Source organism: Melopsittacus undulatus, chromosome 6, assembly GCF_012275295.1.
Source record: "Melopsittacus undulatus isolate bMelUnd1 chromosome 6, bMelUnd1.mat.Z, whole genome shotgun sequence".
Lineage (NCBI taxonomy): Eukaryota > Metazoa > Chordata > Aves > Psittaciformes > Psittaculidae > Melopsittacus > Melopsittacus undulatus.
The window spans coordinates 35,891,438-35,905,746 of NC_047532.1; the positions used below are offsets into that span (position 1 = coordinate 35,891,438).

At 39.7% G+C, this 14,309-nt stretch overlaps 1 protein-coding gene across 2 annotated transcripts in view; it reads left to right on the forward strand.

The window, feature by feature from the left end:
- The window catches only part of LOC101876094 (mediator complex subunit 12L), a 63,293-nt gene that overhangs the window by 20,450 nt on the left and 28,534 nt on the right, over positions 1 to 14,309 (forward strand). For both annotated transcript variants that reach the window (XM_031054928.1, XM_031054929.1), the window contains 10 exons: positions 153 to 380; positions 2,755 to 2,896; positions 3,744 to 3,864; positions 4,569 to 4,670; positions 6,380 to 6,493; positions 8,922 to 9,121; positions 9,682 to 9,870; positions 11,105 to 11,179; positions 11,302 to 11,492; positions 11,818 to 11,979. In XM_031054928.1, coding sequence (XP_030910788.1) covers positions 153 to 380; positions 2,755 to 2,896; positions 3,744 to 3,864; positions 4,569 to 4,670; positions 6,380 to 6,493; positions 8,922 to 9,121; positions 9,682 to 9,870; positions 11,105 to 11,179; positions 11,302 to 11,492; positions 11,818 to 11,979 — 1,524 coding nt within the window. The remainder of the gene's footprint in view (positions 1 to 152; positions 381 to 2,754; positions 2,897 to 3,743; positions 3,865 to 4,568; positions 4,671 to 6,379; positions 6,494 to 8,921; positions 9,122 to 9,681; positions 9,871 to 11,104; positions 11,180 to 11,301; positions 11,493 to 11,817; positions 11,980 to 14,309) is intronic.

Sequence of the window (14,309 nt, forward strand, 5' to 3'; positions counted from 1 at the left end):
TTGTTTCCTGGTAGATGCACCTTATCAAAAATAAGTTTGCAAGCATGCACAGAATGGTAACCAAACTATAATTTTCTAATGCCATGTGGCATATTCAGCAGCATTCCCACAAAGTACTCTTTTTGGCAACTCTCTCTTCTTTTGGTCCTCAGTAGTGCCTGTTCTAAGGTGAAGCAAACGATATACAGCAATGTTCAGCCTTCAAATTCCAATTTACTGTGGGACCCAGAGTTCATGCTAGATTTTATTGAGAATCCTTCTGCTCACAGCATTAACTACTCAATGTTGGGCAAGGTCCTGAGTGATAATGCTGCCAACCGCTACAGCTTTGTCTGCAATGCGCTAATGAACGTGTGCATGGGGCACCAAGATGCAGGAAGGTAAGGCAAAACTATGCCGGAATTAGAACTGGATGGCTTTCTACAAGGTGTATATGAGGTTTCTTCTCACCTTTTTCTTTTGTGTCTCTGGCAATTGTTCTCATTCATTATTCTTTCTGGTTGCTGAAAATTTATTGTTTTCTCTAAGTTATTTCAGTAAATCAACCTGCACATTTTAACAGAAGGGATTAACAAGTAGAAAGTACTTGCTGTGAGGCAGTTTGTGTTTTTCATATGAGCAGTTGGGCTGTTTCAGGCAGAGCAGCTCAGCACAATCTTTGCTCATGAGAAGCCTGTAAATGAGGAAGGGTTCTGCATTAGGTCACTTCCTTCTCCTGATGCAATCAGTGTTTCATTTCTTAAATGTGTAATTTACTACTTACAGATTTCATCTTCATGTGCATTATTAGGAGTTTTATTGTCTAGAAGCTACTAGAGGTATAAGAACTGCCTGTTATATTCTGAGAGTAGCTTCTGCCTTGTGGTACACAGTTCAAGCTGATCCCCCATGATTAGAATTTAGGATGAGACTTGCATTTCCACAGCACTGCTGGGAGAAATTTTCATGCAACACCGGCAGGCACTGGCTCCTGCCACTGCCAGGTAGAGCTTTGGTGTGATCCAGCATAATACTGCTTGGATGTGAAGTCTATGTTATATCTTTTTAGATGATCTCAAGATTCAGACAAGAAGGATAATGAAAAACCCTCACAGTAAAACAATATCAGCGTTAGATTTCACACTGGCAGTATGTTTCTTTCATAATTCAGGTGTTCTTCTCTCAGTTGCTTCCTCCTTCCAGCATACAAGAGCATAAACTTGGCCTTCCTGTGCAAATGAAGCACTGCAGTGCTGAAACTGTTTTACCCTGGTTTTCCATTCTGCAGTCTATGATGCAGGGTGAAACAGACACTAATGCTGCACCTAGCCTTTATTCCTGCCCTCAGCACCAGTATTACTTTTACACAACTTGGTGTTCTGTTCTGATCCTGTTCCAATTTTTATTAAAAAATTTGTGGTATTGATAGTTAGGCCTTGGCACAGCAGTAGCTAATGGCCATTGTTAAGGTCACTGACAGATCTCAAAACTCAAGGAAATTGTGCATTTGATTTTCTTTTTTTTCTTTTCTGGTTGAGTCCTGCCCAAAGTATGTGCAGTTCCTCTATTCTTCTCCCTGTCCCCAGTATAAAGCAGTCTCTAAAATGTCCAGAGCAGGTCTAGAGGAGGCCCCAGAAATGCTTAGAGGGCGGACTTTTTACGAGGGACTTGCAGGAATAGGATGAGGTGTAATGGCTTTAAACTGAAAAAGGGGAGATAAAATAGTAGGAAGAAACTCTTTACTTTGAGGGTGGTAATGGGCTGCCAGAGCAGCTGTGGCTGCCTCATCCCTGGCAGAGTTCGAGGCCAGGTTGGATGGGGCTTTGAGCAACCTGGTCTAGTGGAAGGTGTCCCTGCCATAGCAGGGGATTGGAACTAAGCTTTAAGGTCCCTTCCAACCCAAACCATTCTGTTGATTCTGTGAAATGTGGGGCATCCTTCGCTGAGCAGTGCAGCTCAGAGGAAGCAGTTTTGTAAGAGCACCGAAGGGGAACATCTAAATGTGGCCAAACGAGTTTCACTGTGCAACAGAGAAAAAATAACTTGCACTGGCATGAGTCAACTCTGCTCTGTTTTTTTGAAAAAGTTACATAACTCTGAATCATACACCGAATCACACATCATACTGTATATGGTCTGTGAAGTGAAATTCATCAATGCCAATTGATTCTGTGACTCTCTTTTCTCCTGAACAGTAGTGCTGGCCTGGCACAGGGTGGGAGGGCTCTTGCAAGGGGATGTCAGTCACTGCTGACCTGGGTGCTGGGCAATGTGCACCACATGCACCACTTTACTGTCACATTTTTGCATAAAAGGGGATGGAGCTGCTGTTTGTGTGACAGCACTGAGGGAAGGCCAGAGCATGTCCCTGTAGAGAGTAGCAGGCCATCTGCTGTGGTGGGCTGCAGGCAGTGGGGGTTTGGATGCTCCATCCCTCTTCCTGGGCAGCTCAGCACTGGTAGAAAAACTAATGAGAACACAGGGTATATCGAGTAGCGTTTACACAAAATAAAGGCCCTGTGCTACTGCAGATTGGGTGGCTGCAGGTTATGGGGTACAAGTCACATACTGGGTTTTTTCCGCAAGATGCTTCAGTTGTCCATAACTGAATAACAACAGATTATATGTACAGTAGCATAATCACATTTAAGTGTAAAACCCCACCTTAAGTGAGGAAACACAACTTCTTCCTCCAGTCACTGATCTGCTTTGACCTAAATATTTATTGTTTTCAATATCTCTTGCTCTTGTATTAGTTTTTCTCTTCTTTCCTAGGATTAATGACATAGCAAACCTTTGCTCAGAGCTGACGGCATGCTGCACGGTTCTTAGCTCAGAGTGGTTAGGGGTTGTAAAAGCTCTTTGCTGCTCTTCAAATCACGTCTGGGGCTTCAATGATCTGCTGTGCAGTGTGGATGTAAGTTCAATGTCTTCTGAAGTACCTGTTAAACCTATTTACCTAGGCTGCACTTAAGGGTGTAGTAAGGTTTCCATTCAATACAAAAGATGGAGCACAAATTTGGTCCTTTATCCATTTGAGTTTTCAAGGCTTTTAATGAGATTCCTGATTCGTTTTTAGTTGTTTCCTGCATCTTCAGGATTAATGTAGAATTTAGGCAGTGCTTGGAGTTTCCTCTTTGTAAATTTTTTCTTTTGTTTATTACAGAATGATACAGAATATCAAAGGTACTCTTTAAAAGGAGCAGGCATGTCTGTATACTTTTCTAAAATGTTGAGAGTTGTGTAAATAACTATATTTTATTTTAAAGACCTGCTTTGGTGTTGGGTCTTAGACTGTAGGAGGGGTGGCATACTTTGCTGTTCCTTATTCCCCTGTTGTAACTGACTGTAGTCCTGTTAAAGTTAACAGACTTATGGTGACTTATGTTGTCCAGTATCTGATTCAACATATTTATCTATAGTTTGAGTACATATTGATTACAGATTGAAGCTGTGTATATCTGGGACATATCCTTGTCCTGAAGCTAAGGAATGAGTATTGATGTTATCAGGTTTTATACAATGATAAAAATTTGTCAAGTTTTTATAAAGCTAATGCTTTTTATTTCAGAATTTGTGGTATTTGAAGTAGGTATTTGCTAAAATTAAGTTTAAAATTATCAATATTTGCCATAAAATATTTGGGAAATGCATTAAAATTAGAGACAAATACTTATGTGTAAACATTTTAATATTTATTCTTAATAGTCGCGTCAGTTGTGTGTGCACTATTATGTGAACCCTTGCAATGTTTTTCTTTCCAGGTGAGTGACCTGTCATTTCATGATTCCCTGGCCACTTTCATTGCTATACTGATTGCCCGGCAGTGCTTTTCTCTGGAAGATGTAGTTCAGCATGTTGCACTGCCTTCTCTTCTTGCAGCTGGTAAGAAAATACTAAGAAAAGAACTTAAGTCTTAAGCTTCTCAGTTTAAGAAGTCTCCTTTGACTGAATCAGTAATGTGTTCTGAGCTTCACTCTTGTATGGAATGCCACTTATTGTGCATTGCAGTGTGTGTGTCACTGCAAGCTCCTGAAAGGAGCAATTCCAAGCTAGATCAGAGAAGCCGTATGTGACAAGTGGTATCAGAATTGCTGGCAGCACACCGTCCCCTTATGTTATGCATCTTCATCTTCTGCTCACAGCTCTCTTCTGCTATATGCTATATGTTCAAATGTCAGCCAGATCTAGTCAGGTTGTGCATTTCCTTCTGGCATCAGTCTGCTTGATACTGCTTTTTCTCTCTAACCTCATTGTCCTTGCCAGCATCCCTAGAGTACTCTAGCTATGGTCCTCTTTGTTGGCTGCTTCACACATTTCTTCTCACTTTCTGCTTAGGTTTGTGTTTCTTATTTCTGCTTCGACTATCAATTTTAACTATGCATTATTTTCTGCCATATGTAGGTCTCTTGTTTACCAAAAATCATACTATTCTGTCCTGGTTTTTAATCACTCAAGGCCATAAATGCTGATGAAATTTTTGTATTCCCATTTAAAATGGGGTTGTGAGGTAGAACATTTCCAGGCCTGCCACTGGGACTTGCAAGGTCCTGGGCAGATGCTTTATGTCCACATCCCATCTTCCATAGCCTGTGGAGATCCAGATGCTGAGCCTGGGGCAAGGATGACCTGCCGGCTGCTCCTGCACCTCTTCAGGACACCCCAGGTTTGCTTCTTTCCCCAGGGAACAGGTAAGTTCCTTGCTGTGTCGTCCTTTCATTTCAGAAAGCAAACCCAGATGGGTTTTGATGGCTCATGTGAAAATATCCATAGTGCAAATACAAATGATAGCCTGTTTAAAATTATAGATGTTTCACTAGTGAAAATTTGATATGTGCTTTTCTTACTTGTTAGGGAAATGCTTTGTGTGCTTGTAAAACTACAGAAGTTTTCTGAAACTTGATTCATTATCAACCTCTGGTCACCCAGGCATGATGTGATGTTGACATAAAACTCAACCATATTAATATTATATCTTAAAAGAAAATTAAGTTTTAACATAGCAGCTGTGTACACTTCAGCAAAGAGGAATACATTTAGAAGAACTGTTCTGTCCTGATAGTTCTCATTTTGTTTTGGAACTTCATTGAAACCGTCATGTGAGCCTGGGAACTATTAAGATGGGTTTCGTGCCAGTGCTGCTGTTGGCAGTGATAGTACATACCACAGTCCCCACCATCCTTTGTCCTAAATGCTGTCAGGGCAGTGGTGGGTCATTCTGCAGTGATCTGGAAACCAAACATCACACAGTTTGGTAGCCTTGCATATAAACTGAGATTAAATGTGATATTTAAATAGGATGTAATAACAGCATCTAGTCCAACAGAAGAAACATGAGGAAATTAGTTCTCACGATATATTAATGTAATTCTTTTTTGTTTTAAATTTGAATATTCTGTGGTCTGACCTGTGTGTGTTTGCCACAGACCAAAAGGGGAAGGAGAAGGGCACCTAAGAACTAAAAGGAAACAAGCCTGGAAATAGCTTGTGTTTTGACTTAAAAGTATTTTAGCAAATATGATGACAAGACTATTTATATGGGAAAATGAAATTGAAAGGGAAAAAAATCAGCTTTTCAATGGTGTCTAGTTCTTCCATCTAAAAGTAGTATTAATTTCTTTTTTGACCAGAAATCAATGGGCTTTTGTTGCATATTTGAGCAAAATAAGAGCCATGAAGAATACTGTCTTAGTAACAGAGATATGTTAAATGGTCCTGGGCCTCCCAAGAAATAAAAGTGGATTTGAATGGATAGAAAAAATTATGTCTGAACTCTAGGAAGTAGTACAAGTCAAACAAAATGTGACCACATTACAGTCTTCTCTTACATGTGGCTCAGTTAACCACTCTCAGAAAGGTGGTTTCATTCTCCTTCCCTCTTTCCCTTCCTCTTTCCCTCTCTCCCTCCCTCCCTCCCTCTCTATCTTTCTGTCTGTTTATTTTCAAGTTAGAAAAACCACTCACTTTCTTCTTCTGGAGCCTGCCTCTGACCTGCAGAATTAGGCTTAACTGCAACAGGCATTTATATTAATTAATTTTACCTCATTTGTTATGAAGACTAGGTGAGGGAAGTAATTTCCTAAATCTGTGAAGTCAAAATCAAAATACATGTCAGTGTCTCATGGTTGAATTCACTGTTTACATGGACACAGTGAAAGACAAAAACCTTTTTCTATTTAAATTATCATAGCTTATTTTTATATTAATACATCATAACCATGTATCCCAGTTGATTTTAATGACTTACCTGTTGTTCTTCACTTTCAATTCCAGAAAATTCAGTTCTTCATTCAGTTATTGTACTTCTATAGCCATTCTAGATGAAAGGGATTTTGTACAAAGGAAATTTTAGTTGGTAAATAACCACTATTTTCTACAAGATTTACTCTTCTTTCCATAGGCAAATTATTTCCTGGAATTCGTTCTTCTTGTGACCGTCACCTCTTGGCTGCTGCTCACAACAGTATAGAAGTGGGAGCTGTGTTTGCAGTCTTAAAAGCAATTTTAATGCTTGGTAAGATTATGCAGAGTCATGTGTAGTGTTTTTGTTCTAGTGTTTGGGTAGAAAAGAGATCATGCCAGTTCACTTTCCTGGGAGTGCTCCTGGAAAAGGAAAACCATGATGACAGGAGACAAATGTGTTTGCTGTCTGTGTTTGTGTAGTATGTAAGTAGCATTTCCCAAGAAGGTCAAGAGACAGGATTTTTCTTTGGTGAGTCAGCTTTAAGCAGATGTGACTTTTTCACATTTTGACCCCTACTCCTGCCACCAAGTCCCAGTACCTTTCAAACTCAGGTGAGCCCCTCTCAAATACAGAGAGGAAATGTGATCTCAGATCAATCTTCCTACCTTTTTCTGTGTCTTACCACAAATCATGTGTCTGTCATTGTGGAAGTTGCGAAAGAATCATGCTAAGCAGCTCTCCACAAATAATGAGCGTGTTGTTTTTCCGAACCAAATGCCCAAGAGCTTTGGTTTGGCTTAAGTTCAGTTAAAGCTTGTAACCTATGCTGATGTGTATTTTTGGAGTTTAAATGTCCAGTTAACCAAGTAAGATCTTCCAGATGTGAACATACCCACAAAGGTACACCTCCCTAGGGTGCCATTATTGTATTTTCTGTTGACCAGTGTCTCAGAACTGTCTCAGAATCCCTTGATCCTTAATGATGTGGCTATATTGGGAAAGGTGTTAAAGGCATAACTATCTGGGATGGACTGGTGGATTTGAGAGCGAATTTGAAAGAAATTTATGGCTATTACTGATGTTCTTTTGCTATTCAGAGTGCTGAGATTTGCTGGTTTTCTTCATTAATGGTGTGTAATGTGAATATGTATTGTTTCATTTCTGTGCAGAGATGTGGTTTGGATAGTGTCTGCTGCAGGGTGGTATGAAGGAAGGTTCAGGCACACAGTTTATTTGTGCCTATACAGCAGCACATCTTCCTCTATACCAGAACTGTTGTATTCGGAAATGTATTATTTGTCTGCCAGGTTCTTTCCTCTTGTCCTTCAAGGGTACAGATTTGGGCTTGATATGTTTGTGCTCACAAGCTCATAAAATGTTGAATGGAGGGTGTGGACAGGCTGTTTGCTGCTGCTCTCTATCCATGTGTGTTGGGCACAGACTCCCATCAGCTTGTTTCCCATGCTCTTTGCAATGAGCTTGTCCTGACCTTTGAGTCCTTTGGGGCTTGATGTGCCTGAAGTACCAGGCATTGGGTCAGTGATACTGACCCAATGGAGGTTTCTGAATTTGCGGGAATGGAGATTATAACTGTCACCTCTCAGGATATGTTCTGCTGTTCTGCTATTGGAAAAATATTCTGTACTGAGCCTCATGAGTGCAACACTGTTCAGTCTTTCCCCTCTCTGTAAGGAGCTGATTCCTTGTGCTGCTCTGTGTGTGTGCAAGTGACTGAAGCAAGCCATTTAGCCTTGTCATGTCATGTTAGCTGTTGATCTGAGGTGTTTTCTAAGGGATGACTATTATATGTGGTGCATCAGTTAAGATCCATGCAACTTTCTGCTGACTTAAAATATTAGGCTGTGTTAGCCCACTCTTCATGCAGGCTGCTGGATAGCCTTGCACGCTCTGGGGTATGATTATGTGGAGTGGTTTGTGTTGTTTTCCCCACTACTACATACTATAGTTGCATCTTTTTCCTTGCCCAATGTTCTAGGCCTGTAAACATGTAAATGAGGCATGGCTACAGTTCTGGTTTTCGGTTGTTTTTCTTTTTTTGTTTGTTTGTTTTTTGTTTGTTTGTCTGTTTTGGCTTGGTTTGGTTTTGGGGGTTTTTGTTTGTTTATTTTTTTGCACTGCGTCTGAAGTGTTTTTCCTTGTCTCTGGCTGGCCCTGTTGGTTTCTGGTAGATAGTGATTGTACCACTATGCCAGCGCCTTACAGGGAGAAGGGGCTCACCAGTGTTGGCCAGGATCCCTCAGCATGCTCTACCCTCCTCCATTCCCAGGAAGATCAATCTCTCTTGTCAAGAAGTTCATAGGAAGGTGGGCTAAGTGGCTACTGATCAAAGCTTGTCTCTTGATCTATGGAGTAATAATAAATCAAAGTAAGACTTGGGAAAGGGACACCTGAGAAGAGTGAGTAACCCAACACTTCCTTATCTGCTAAAGCAATTTCGTACACTCACCAAACTTTTCTTGTTGAGCATGTAGTGGCTTTACTCGTGTTTGATTCGTGTAAGCCTTTTTCTACTTCTGAAATATCCATTACAAAGATGGTATGCAAAATGAAACAAGTGGAGAATACTTTAGCCATGGTGATATTTAGAGTCCATTAGTGCTGCCCTTCTACTCTGGCTGCCTCACTCCTGCTTTACCCCTCAGCTGGCCTGTGCCTCCAGATACATCCCCAGGCAGGTAAGCGGCCTGTGAGGGCATGGGCAGAAGTTCACCCCTGCTTCTGTGCTTCTGCTGTGCAGGTGATGCTGAAATTGGCAGCAACAATGTCAACTCCTTGAAGAGTGAAGACTTCCATATGAGAGGCTTGTTAGATGAACTCAATGAGGATGAAGTCTGGGGTTCTTCTCATGCTTTGAAAGCATGTGGAAAAGCTGTTTCCATAGAAACTGCTAGTTTAAGCGAGTATGCTAGATATGTACTAAGAACAATTTGCCAACAGGTAATCTTTAAAAGTACTCATCTGTCTTCATTTGGAGAAACAATGCTATTTTATTTGAAAAGTGTGTAATATATTTGGGTGCAAAATGGATGTTGAAGTATTTCAGTATTTGTGTTCTGTTTGGGTTTCCTTATTTGCAAAATTTACATATGGAGTAGTATGTTACTGGGGGGTAAGAAATTGCTTTAGTTATTAGCATCTCCCTGCACTCTATGAGAACTCTAAAAAACAGTGTGTTTTTTTCCTGCCTGAATCTTGAAAGCTTTGAGCAGACAATAGGACCACACCATTAGCTGTCTGCTCAAGTGCTTTTGCATTAGCACTTGCTTTATTGCAAAGTTGCTTTTAGAATACAGAATAAATTAGTTTTGGAAAAAAAGTGTTAATCTTATACTTTCAGGAGGTACTGAATGTCAGAAGACATTTATAATCTCACATGTTGCATGAACTGTAATTCGATTCAAGTTTTGCATATGGAAAAATCGCTTTTCTGTTTATCTTACCAAAAGTTAATTTTGCCTTGAAACTATCTTGTGGACTTGTTATCTGATTACTTACAGGAATGGGTTGGAGAACACTGTTTAAAAGAACCTGAGAGGTTGTGCACAGACAAAGATCTTATTTTGGATCCTGTTCTTTCAAACAAACAAGCTCAGAAACTACTTCAACTTATCTGTTATCCTCATGGTATTAAAGAATGCACTGAGGGTGACAACCCTCAGAGGCAGCATATCAAGTGCATACTTCAGGTAATGCAAAAAGGAAGAAAAACTACCCGTGATGCACTGACTCTTAACCCGTCATTCACCAGCACCACTGATTGACACTAATTTGCAGTTTCTGGTGCAACCAAGCATCAGATTCTTCTTTAAAGATTGCATGTGCTCAGGATTCCCACTGACTGTGGGAAACATTTTATAGTGTGACTTCTGGTGTCTTATTATATCTGATTCCACAGTTATGAAAGAGACAAGCATGCAGCATGCTCATTGTTGCTGCTCACCATTGTCAGTCATTAGGAAGCCACTGAAAAGGGAGCTGCTTTTAGGGTTGCCTACTCTCAGTAGGCCTCTGTAACAGTACTGTGGTGAAAGGCACTCCTGCCCCACGGAAAAGGCTCAGATGCCTTCCTGGGCAGTCCTAAACTAGTCATTTCTTGAAATTCAGCTGCACTAAGGACACTTAATTTCTCAAACTATAAAGACCAAGTACTTTATCTTGGATTTTCTTGGAATAGACCTGTAAAGAATCAGATTGGCAATTGTGCTAAATGCAGGCATGTCCACTAGGGTGGCAGTGCTGTGGAGTAATGTAATTACTAATCATAGAATCATAGAATAGTTAGGGTTGGAAAGGACCTTGAGATCATCTAGTTCCAACCCTGCCTACGGGCAGGGACACCTCACGCTAAACCATATCACCCAAGGCTTCATCCAACCTGGTCTTGAACACTGCCAGGGATGGAGCATTCACAACTTCCTTGGGCAACCCATTCCAGTACCTCACCACCCTAACAGTAAAGAATTTCTTCCTTATATTCAATCTAAACCTCTGCTGTTTAAGTTTGAACCTGTTACCCCTTGTCCTATCACTACAGTCCCTAATGAATAGTCCCTCCCCAGCATCCCTGTAGGCCCTCTTCAAATACTGGAAGGCTGCTATGAAAGACGAATTACATTTTCTGTATTCACACTTAACTAAACTCAGATTTTGCAGAGAGCAAGATTTTTATTGAGAAAAGTTGTGTGGTCAAAAATATTGAGTAATATTAGTTGCAAAGATGTGGAAGTTAATGTACATTCTTTAATAGCTATTTTTACATGTTATTTTTACATGTCATTAGACTGTTAAAGACTAGTGATTGTGATGATGTGTTTATAAAGTTTTTTATGAGGTTTTGCATGTACCATGTTCAATTATGAGATTTAATTTTTCTCTTCAGACCTGAAGTGTTGACATTTTGTAATGTTAATTCTTACCCAGAACTTAGATCAGTGGACACTCCGGCAGTCTTGGTTGGAGCTGCAGCTAATGATCAAACAGTGCATGAAGGAGCCTGTGAGTATTTGCTTTCAAACTTTCTTATCTAAATTTTTAATGCAAAAAAGTATGTTAAATTTTAACGTAGTCCATGAGCAAACATACCATGAATGTGCTAGTTTACTTATGTTTTACTGTAGGGTTCTGGGTCTGTGGCTGAAATGAACAGCTTGTTGGATAATATTGCAAAGGCGACAATAGAGGTGTTTCAGCAATCCGCTGATCTAAACAATAACTCTTCTAACTCTGGTATAGGCCTCTTCAATCCAAACTCTGTTGGAAATGCTGACACAAGTAATACAAGACAGAATGGTAAAAAGACATTCCTAAGGTATTTTTTGTAGCACCTTTTTCATTATTTTAGCCAACATGATGCTTAATTATGTGTAGATTTCCTAGACTTTTTTGCACTTGAAAAAGGATTCTACAGAAATAAGTTACCTGAAGGTTACTTCTGTTTGCTTTTGTTTAACAGTAAATATAGTTGATACTCTTGAACTTTCTGGAAACCAGAAACTGTGACTGCTCAGTCCACACTAGTTACTCCAGATGCATTGTGCCAACTGTTTCATTAAAGCAGTTCAGTCTTGTAACAGCTAATACTTTTGCAAAAGTACATGGATATTTTGGCTGAAGTAAGTTTATTCTACTCATAGTTCCTCTGAACGGCGAGGAGTGTGGCTGGTGGCTCCCTTGATTGCAAAACTGCCTACCTCAGTTCAAGGTAGGGTCTTGAAAGCTGCGGGAGAGGAGCTGGAGAAAGGTCAGCATTTGGGGTCATCTTCTAAGAAGGAGAGAGACAGACAGAAACAAAAAAGGTACGACCTTGGGAAATACTTACACGCAGAGTTGAAAGGTAGTTCTGAAGGAGGGGTATACTGAAGGGTGGATTTTGGCTTCACCAAACCTCATTGCTTCACTCTTGTGGAGCAAAAAGTTAACCCCAAACAGGGTTCAGGTTTCATTTAGTTTGAAGAGGTATCATTGGTATCAGCAGCTTATCAGTGAAAGCTTTGTAGCACATCTTCCAGTGGCTATGCTACAGCTTGCTGACGGGAAAAGTTAGACATCTAAGATAAATGTTAGAGCACTTGTCTCTTCCTTTTCATGTTAGTAGGCCACTTTCCTTGCCATTAAGATCCCATAATTGTCATAAGATGTTATGTGAGTCCTGTTGCAAATTAAGCTTAAGCTCATCTCTTAACTTTCAAGGCACATGAGAACTTTAATGAGTTAATGGTTATTGATTTTCCTTTAGTCAAATATTCTTCCACAGTGCCTGTAATTTTTACACTTCTTTAGAGTTATGATAGAAATTACATTCAATACTACACACAAGGTCTCTTAGCTTCAAATACCAACTATCTTTCTTGTGAAACTCTTCCAAAGTACAGTTGTTCAAGAAAAAAAACCACTTCCTGATTAAAAACAAACTCCATTGCTTTGTGAGTGACAAAACCAGTGATACTATGGGAAAGTATGAAAACTTACATTACATATTGTCATGGTTTAAACCCAGCTGGTAACTAATACCACACTGGTAACTAAGTACTGCTTCCTTACTAACCCTCTTCCTCCCACAGCTCCCTGGGCAAGATGGGGAGAATTGAAAGAATGTAAAATGTGCGAGTTGAGATAACAACAGTTTAGTTGTTGAAATAAAGTAAAATATAGTGATAATAGAAATAATAATAATAATAAAAAACCAAACAAACAAAAACAAAACACCACAATACTGGTTGGACAGAGCCTTGGGTGACATGGTTTAGTGTGAGGTGTCCCTGCCCATGGCAGGGGGTTGGAACTGGATGATCTTAAGGTCGTTTCCAACCCTAACTATTCTATGATTCTATGATAATAATAATAGGGAACAACAGGGAAAAAAAAAAGAGAAATGAAAATTCAGAAACACAAGTGATGCACAGTACTAATGCTCACCACCTGCTGACTGATGCCCAGCTTGGCCCAAGCAGTAATTGGTCCCTTCTGGGTAACCTCCCCCCAGCTTATATACTGGGCATGATGTGCTATGGTATGGAATAACCCTTTGGTTAGTTTGTCCTGGCTTCTCCTGGCTTCTTGTGCTCCTCCTCACTGGCAGAGCATGAGACTAAAAAGTCCTTGATCAGGGTAAGTGCTACTTAGCAACAACTAAAACATTGGTGTGTTATCAGCATTGTTCTCAGACTAAAGCCAAAACACAGCACTGCCCCAGCTACTAGGAAGAAAATTAACTCTGTTCCAGCTGAAACCAGGATGCCTATATAAGAACTCTTTCTTCATACTCTGCTTTATGTAGTAGGGATAGCAGTTGCAATAATAACTGTCTTGCAAACTACAAATTTTTCTTATGGAAATTAATGAGAGAATGAAGAGGTGTTCCTACCGTGTTGCTCTTAAAATCTGAAGAATTGCTCTTTAACATGACTTTTTGAAAATGCAGACTTCCTATTTTTCACCTTTTATTGGACCTTGAGATTTTGCAATGCCTTTATACTAATTGTCACCTAAATTGTTTAAGTCAAGTTAAATTCCAAATGAAAATAACTGTTGGAATGAATACTTGTAATCAATATACGTGTGTATGTGTGCATATATATTTATATTGTATTTATATTGTGTTTATGGATGCATGGAATTTTCAAGGAGCTTATATACCTAAAACTGCAAAAATCATTGCATGAGCTGTTACTCAAATCCTTTTGCTGACATTTTAAACTTCTCCTCTGCTTCACATGTACTTTCAAATTAATATTTGTGTATTTCTTTCAGTTTGTCTTAATTTTGTTATAATGGATGCACATTAATCTAAAAAAAAAATAAATATTGAACACCCTTGCATTAGTATGGCATAGCTCCTACAACCAGCTAAAGCTGCATCTTGGTTTGCCTAAACTAAGCCTGTGATAGAATTTTAGTGCAGTTTAGGTAGGCATCTCTCACTAATCAGTGCTTGCATGGGAAACTTACTTGGGATTTATGTCAGACCACTAACATGAGTTAGAAACTTTAGCTGCCTAAACTCCACTAAAATTGTATCCCCAGTTAATTAAAGTAGTTTCAAAATAACATGGACTGATTCTGAGTCAGGCCTTCAAGTGTCCATGCGACTCTTGGTCATTCCATGCCCTAAGCTAGGTGGGTTTTC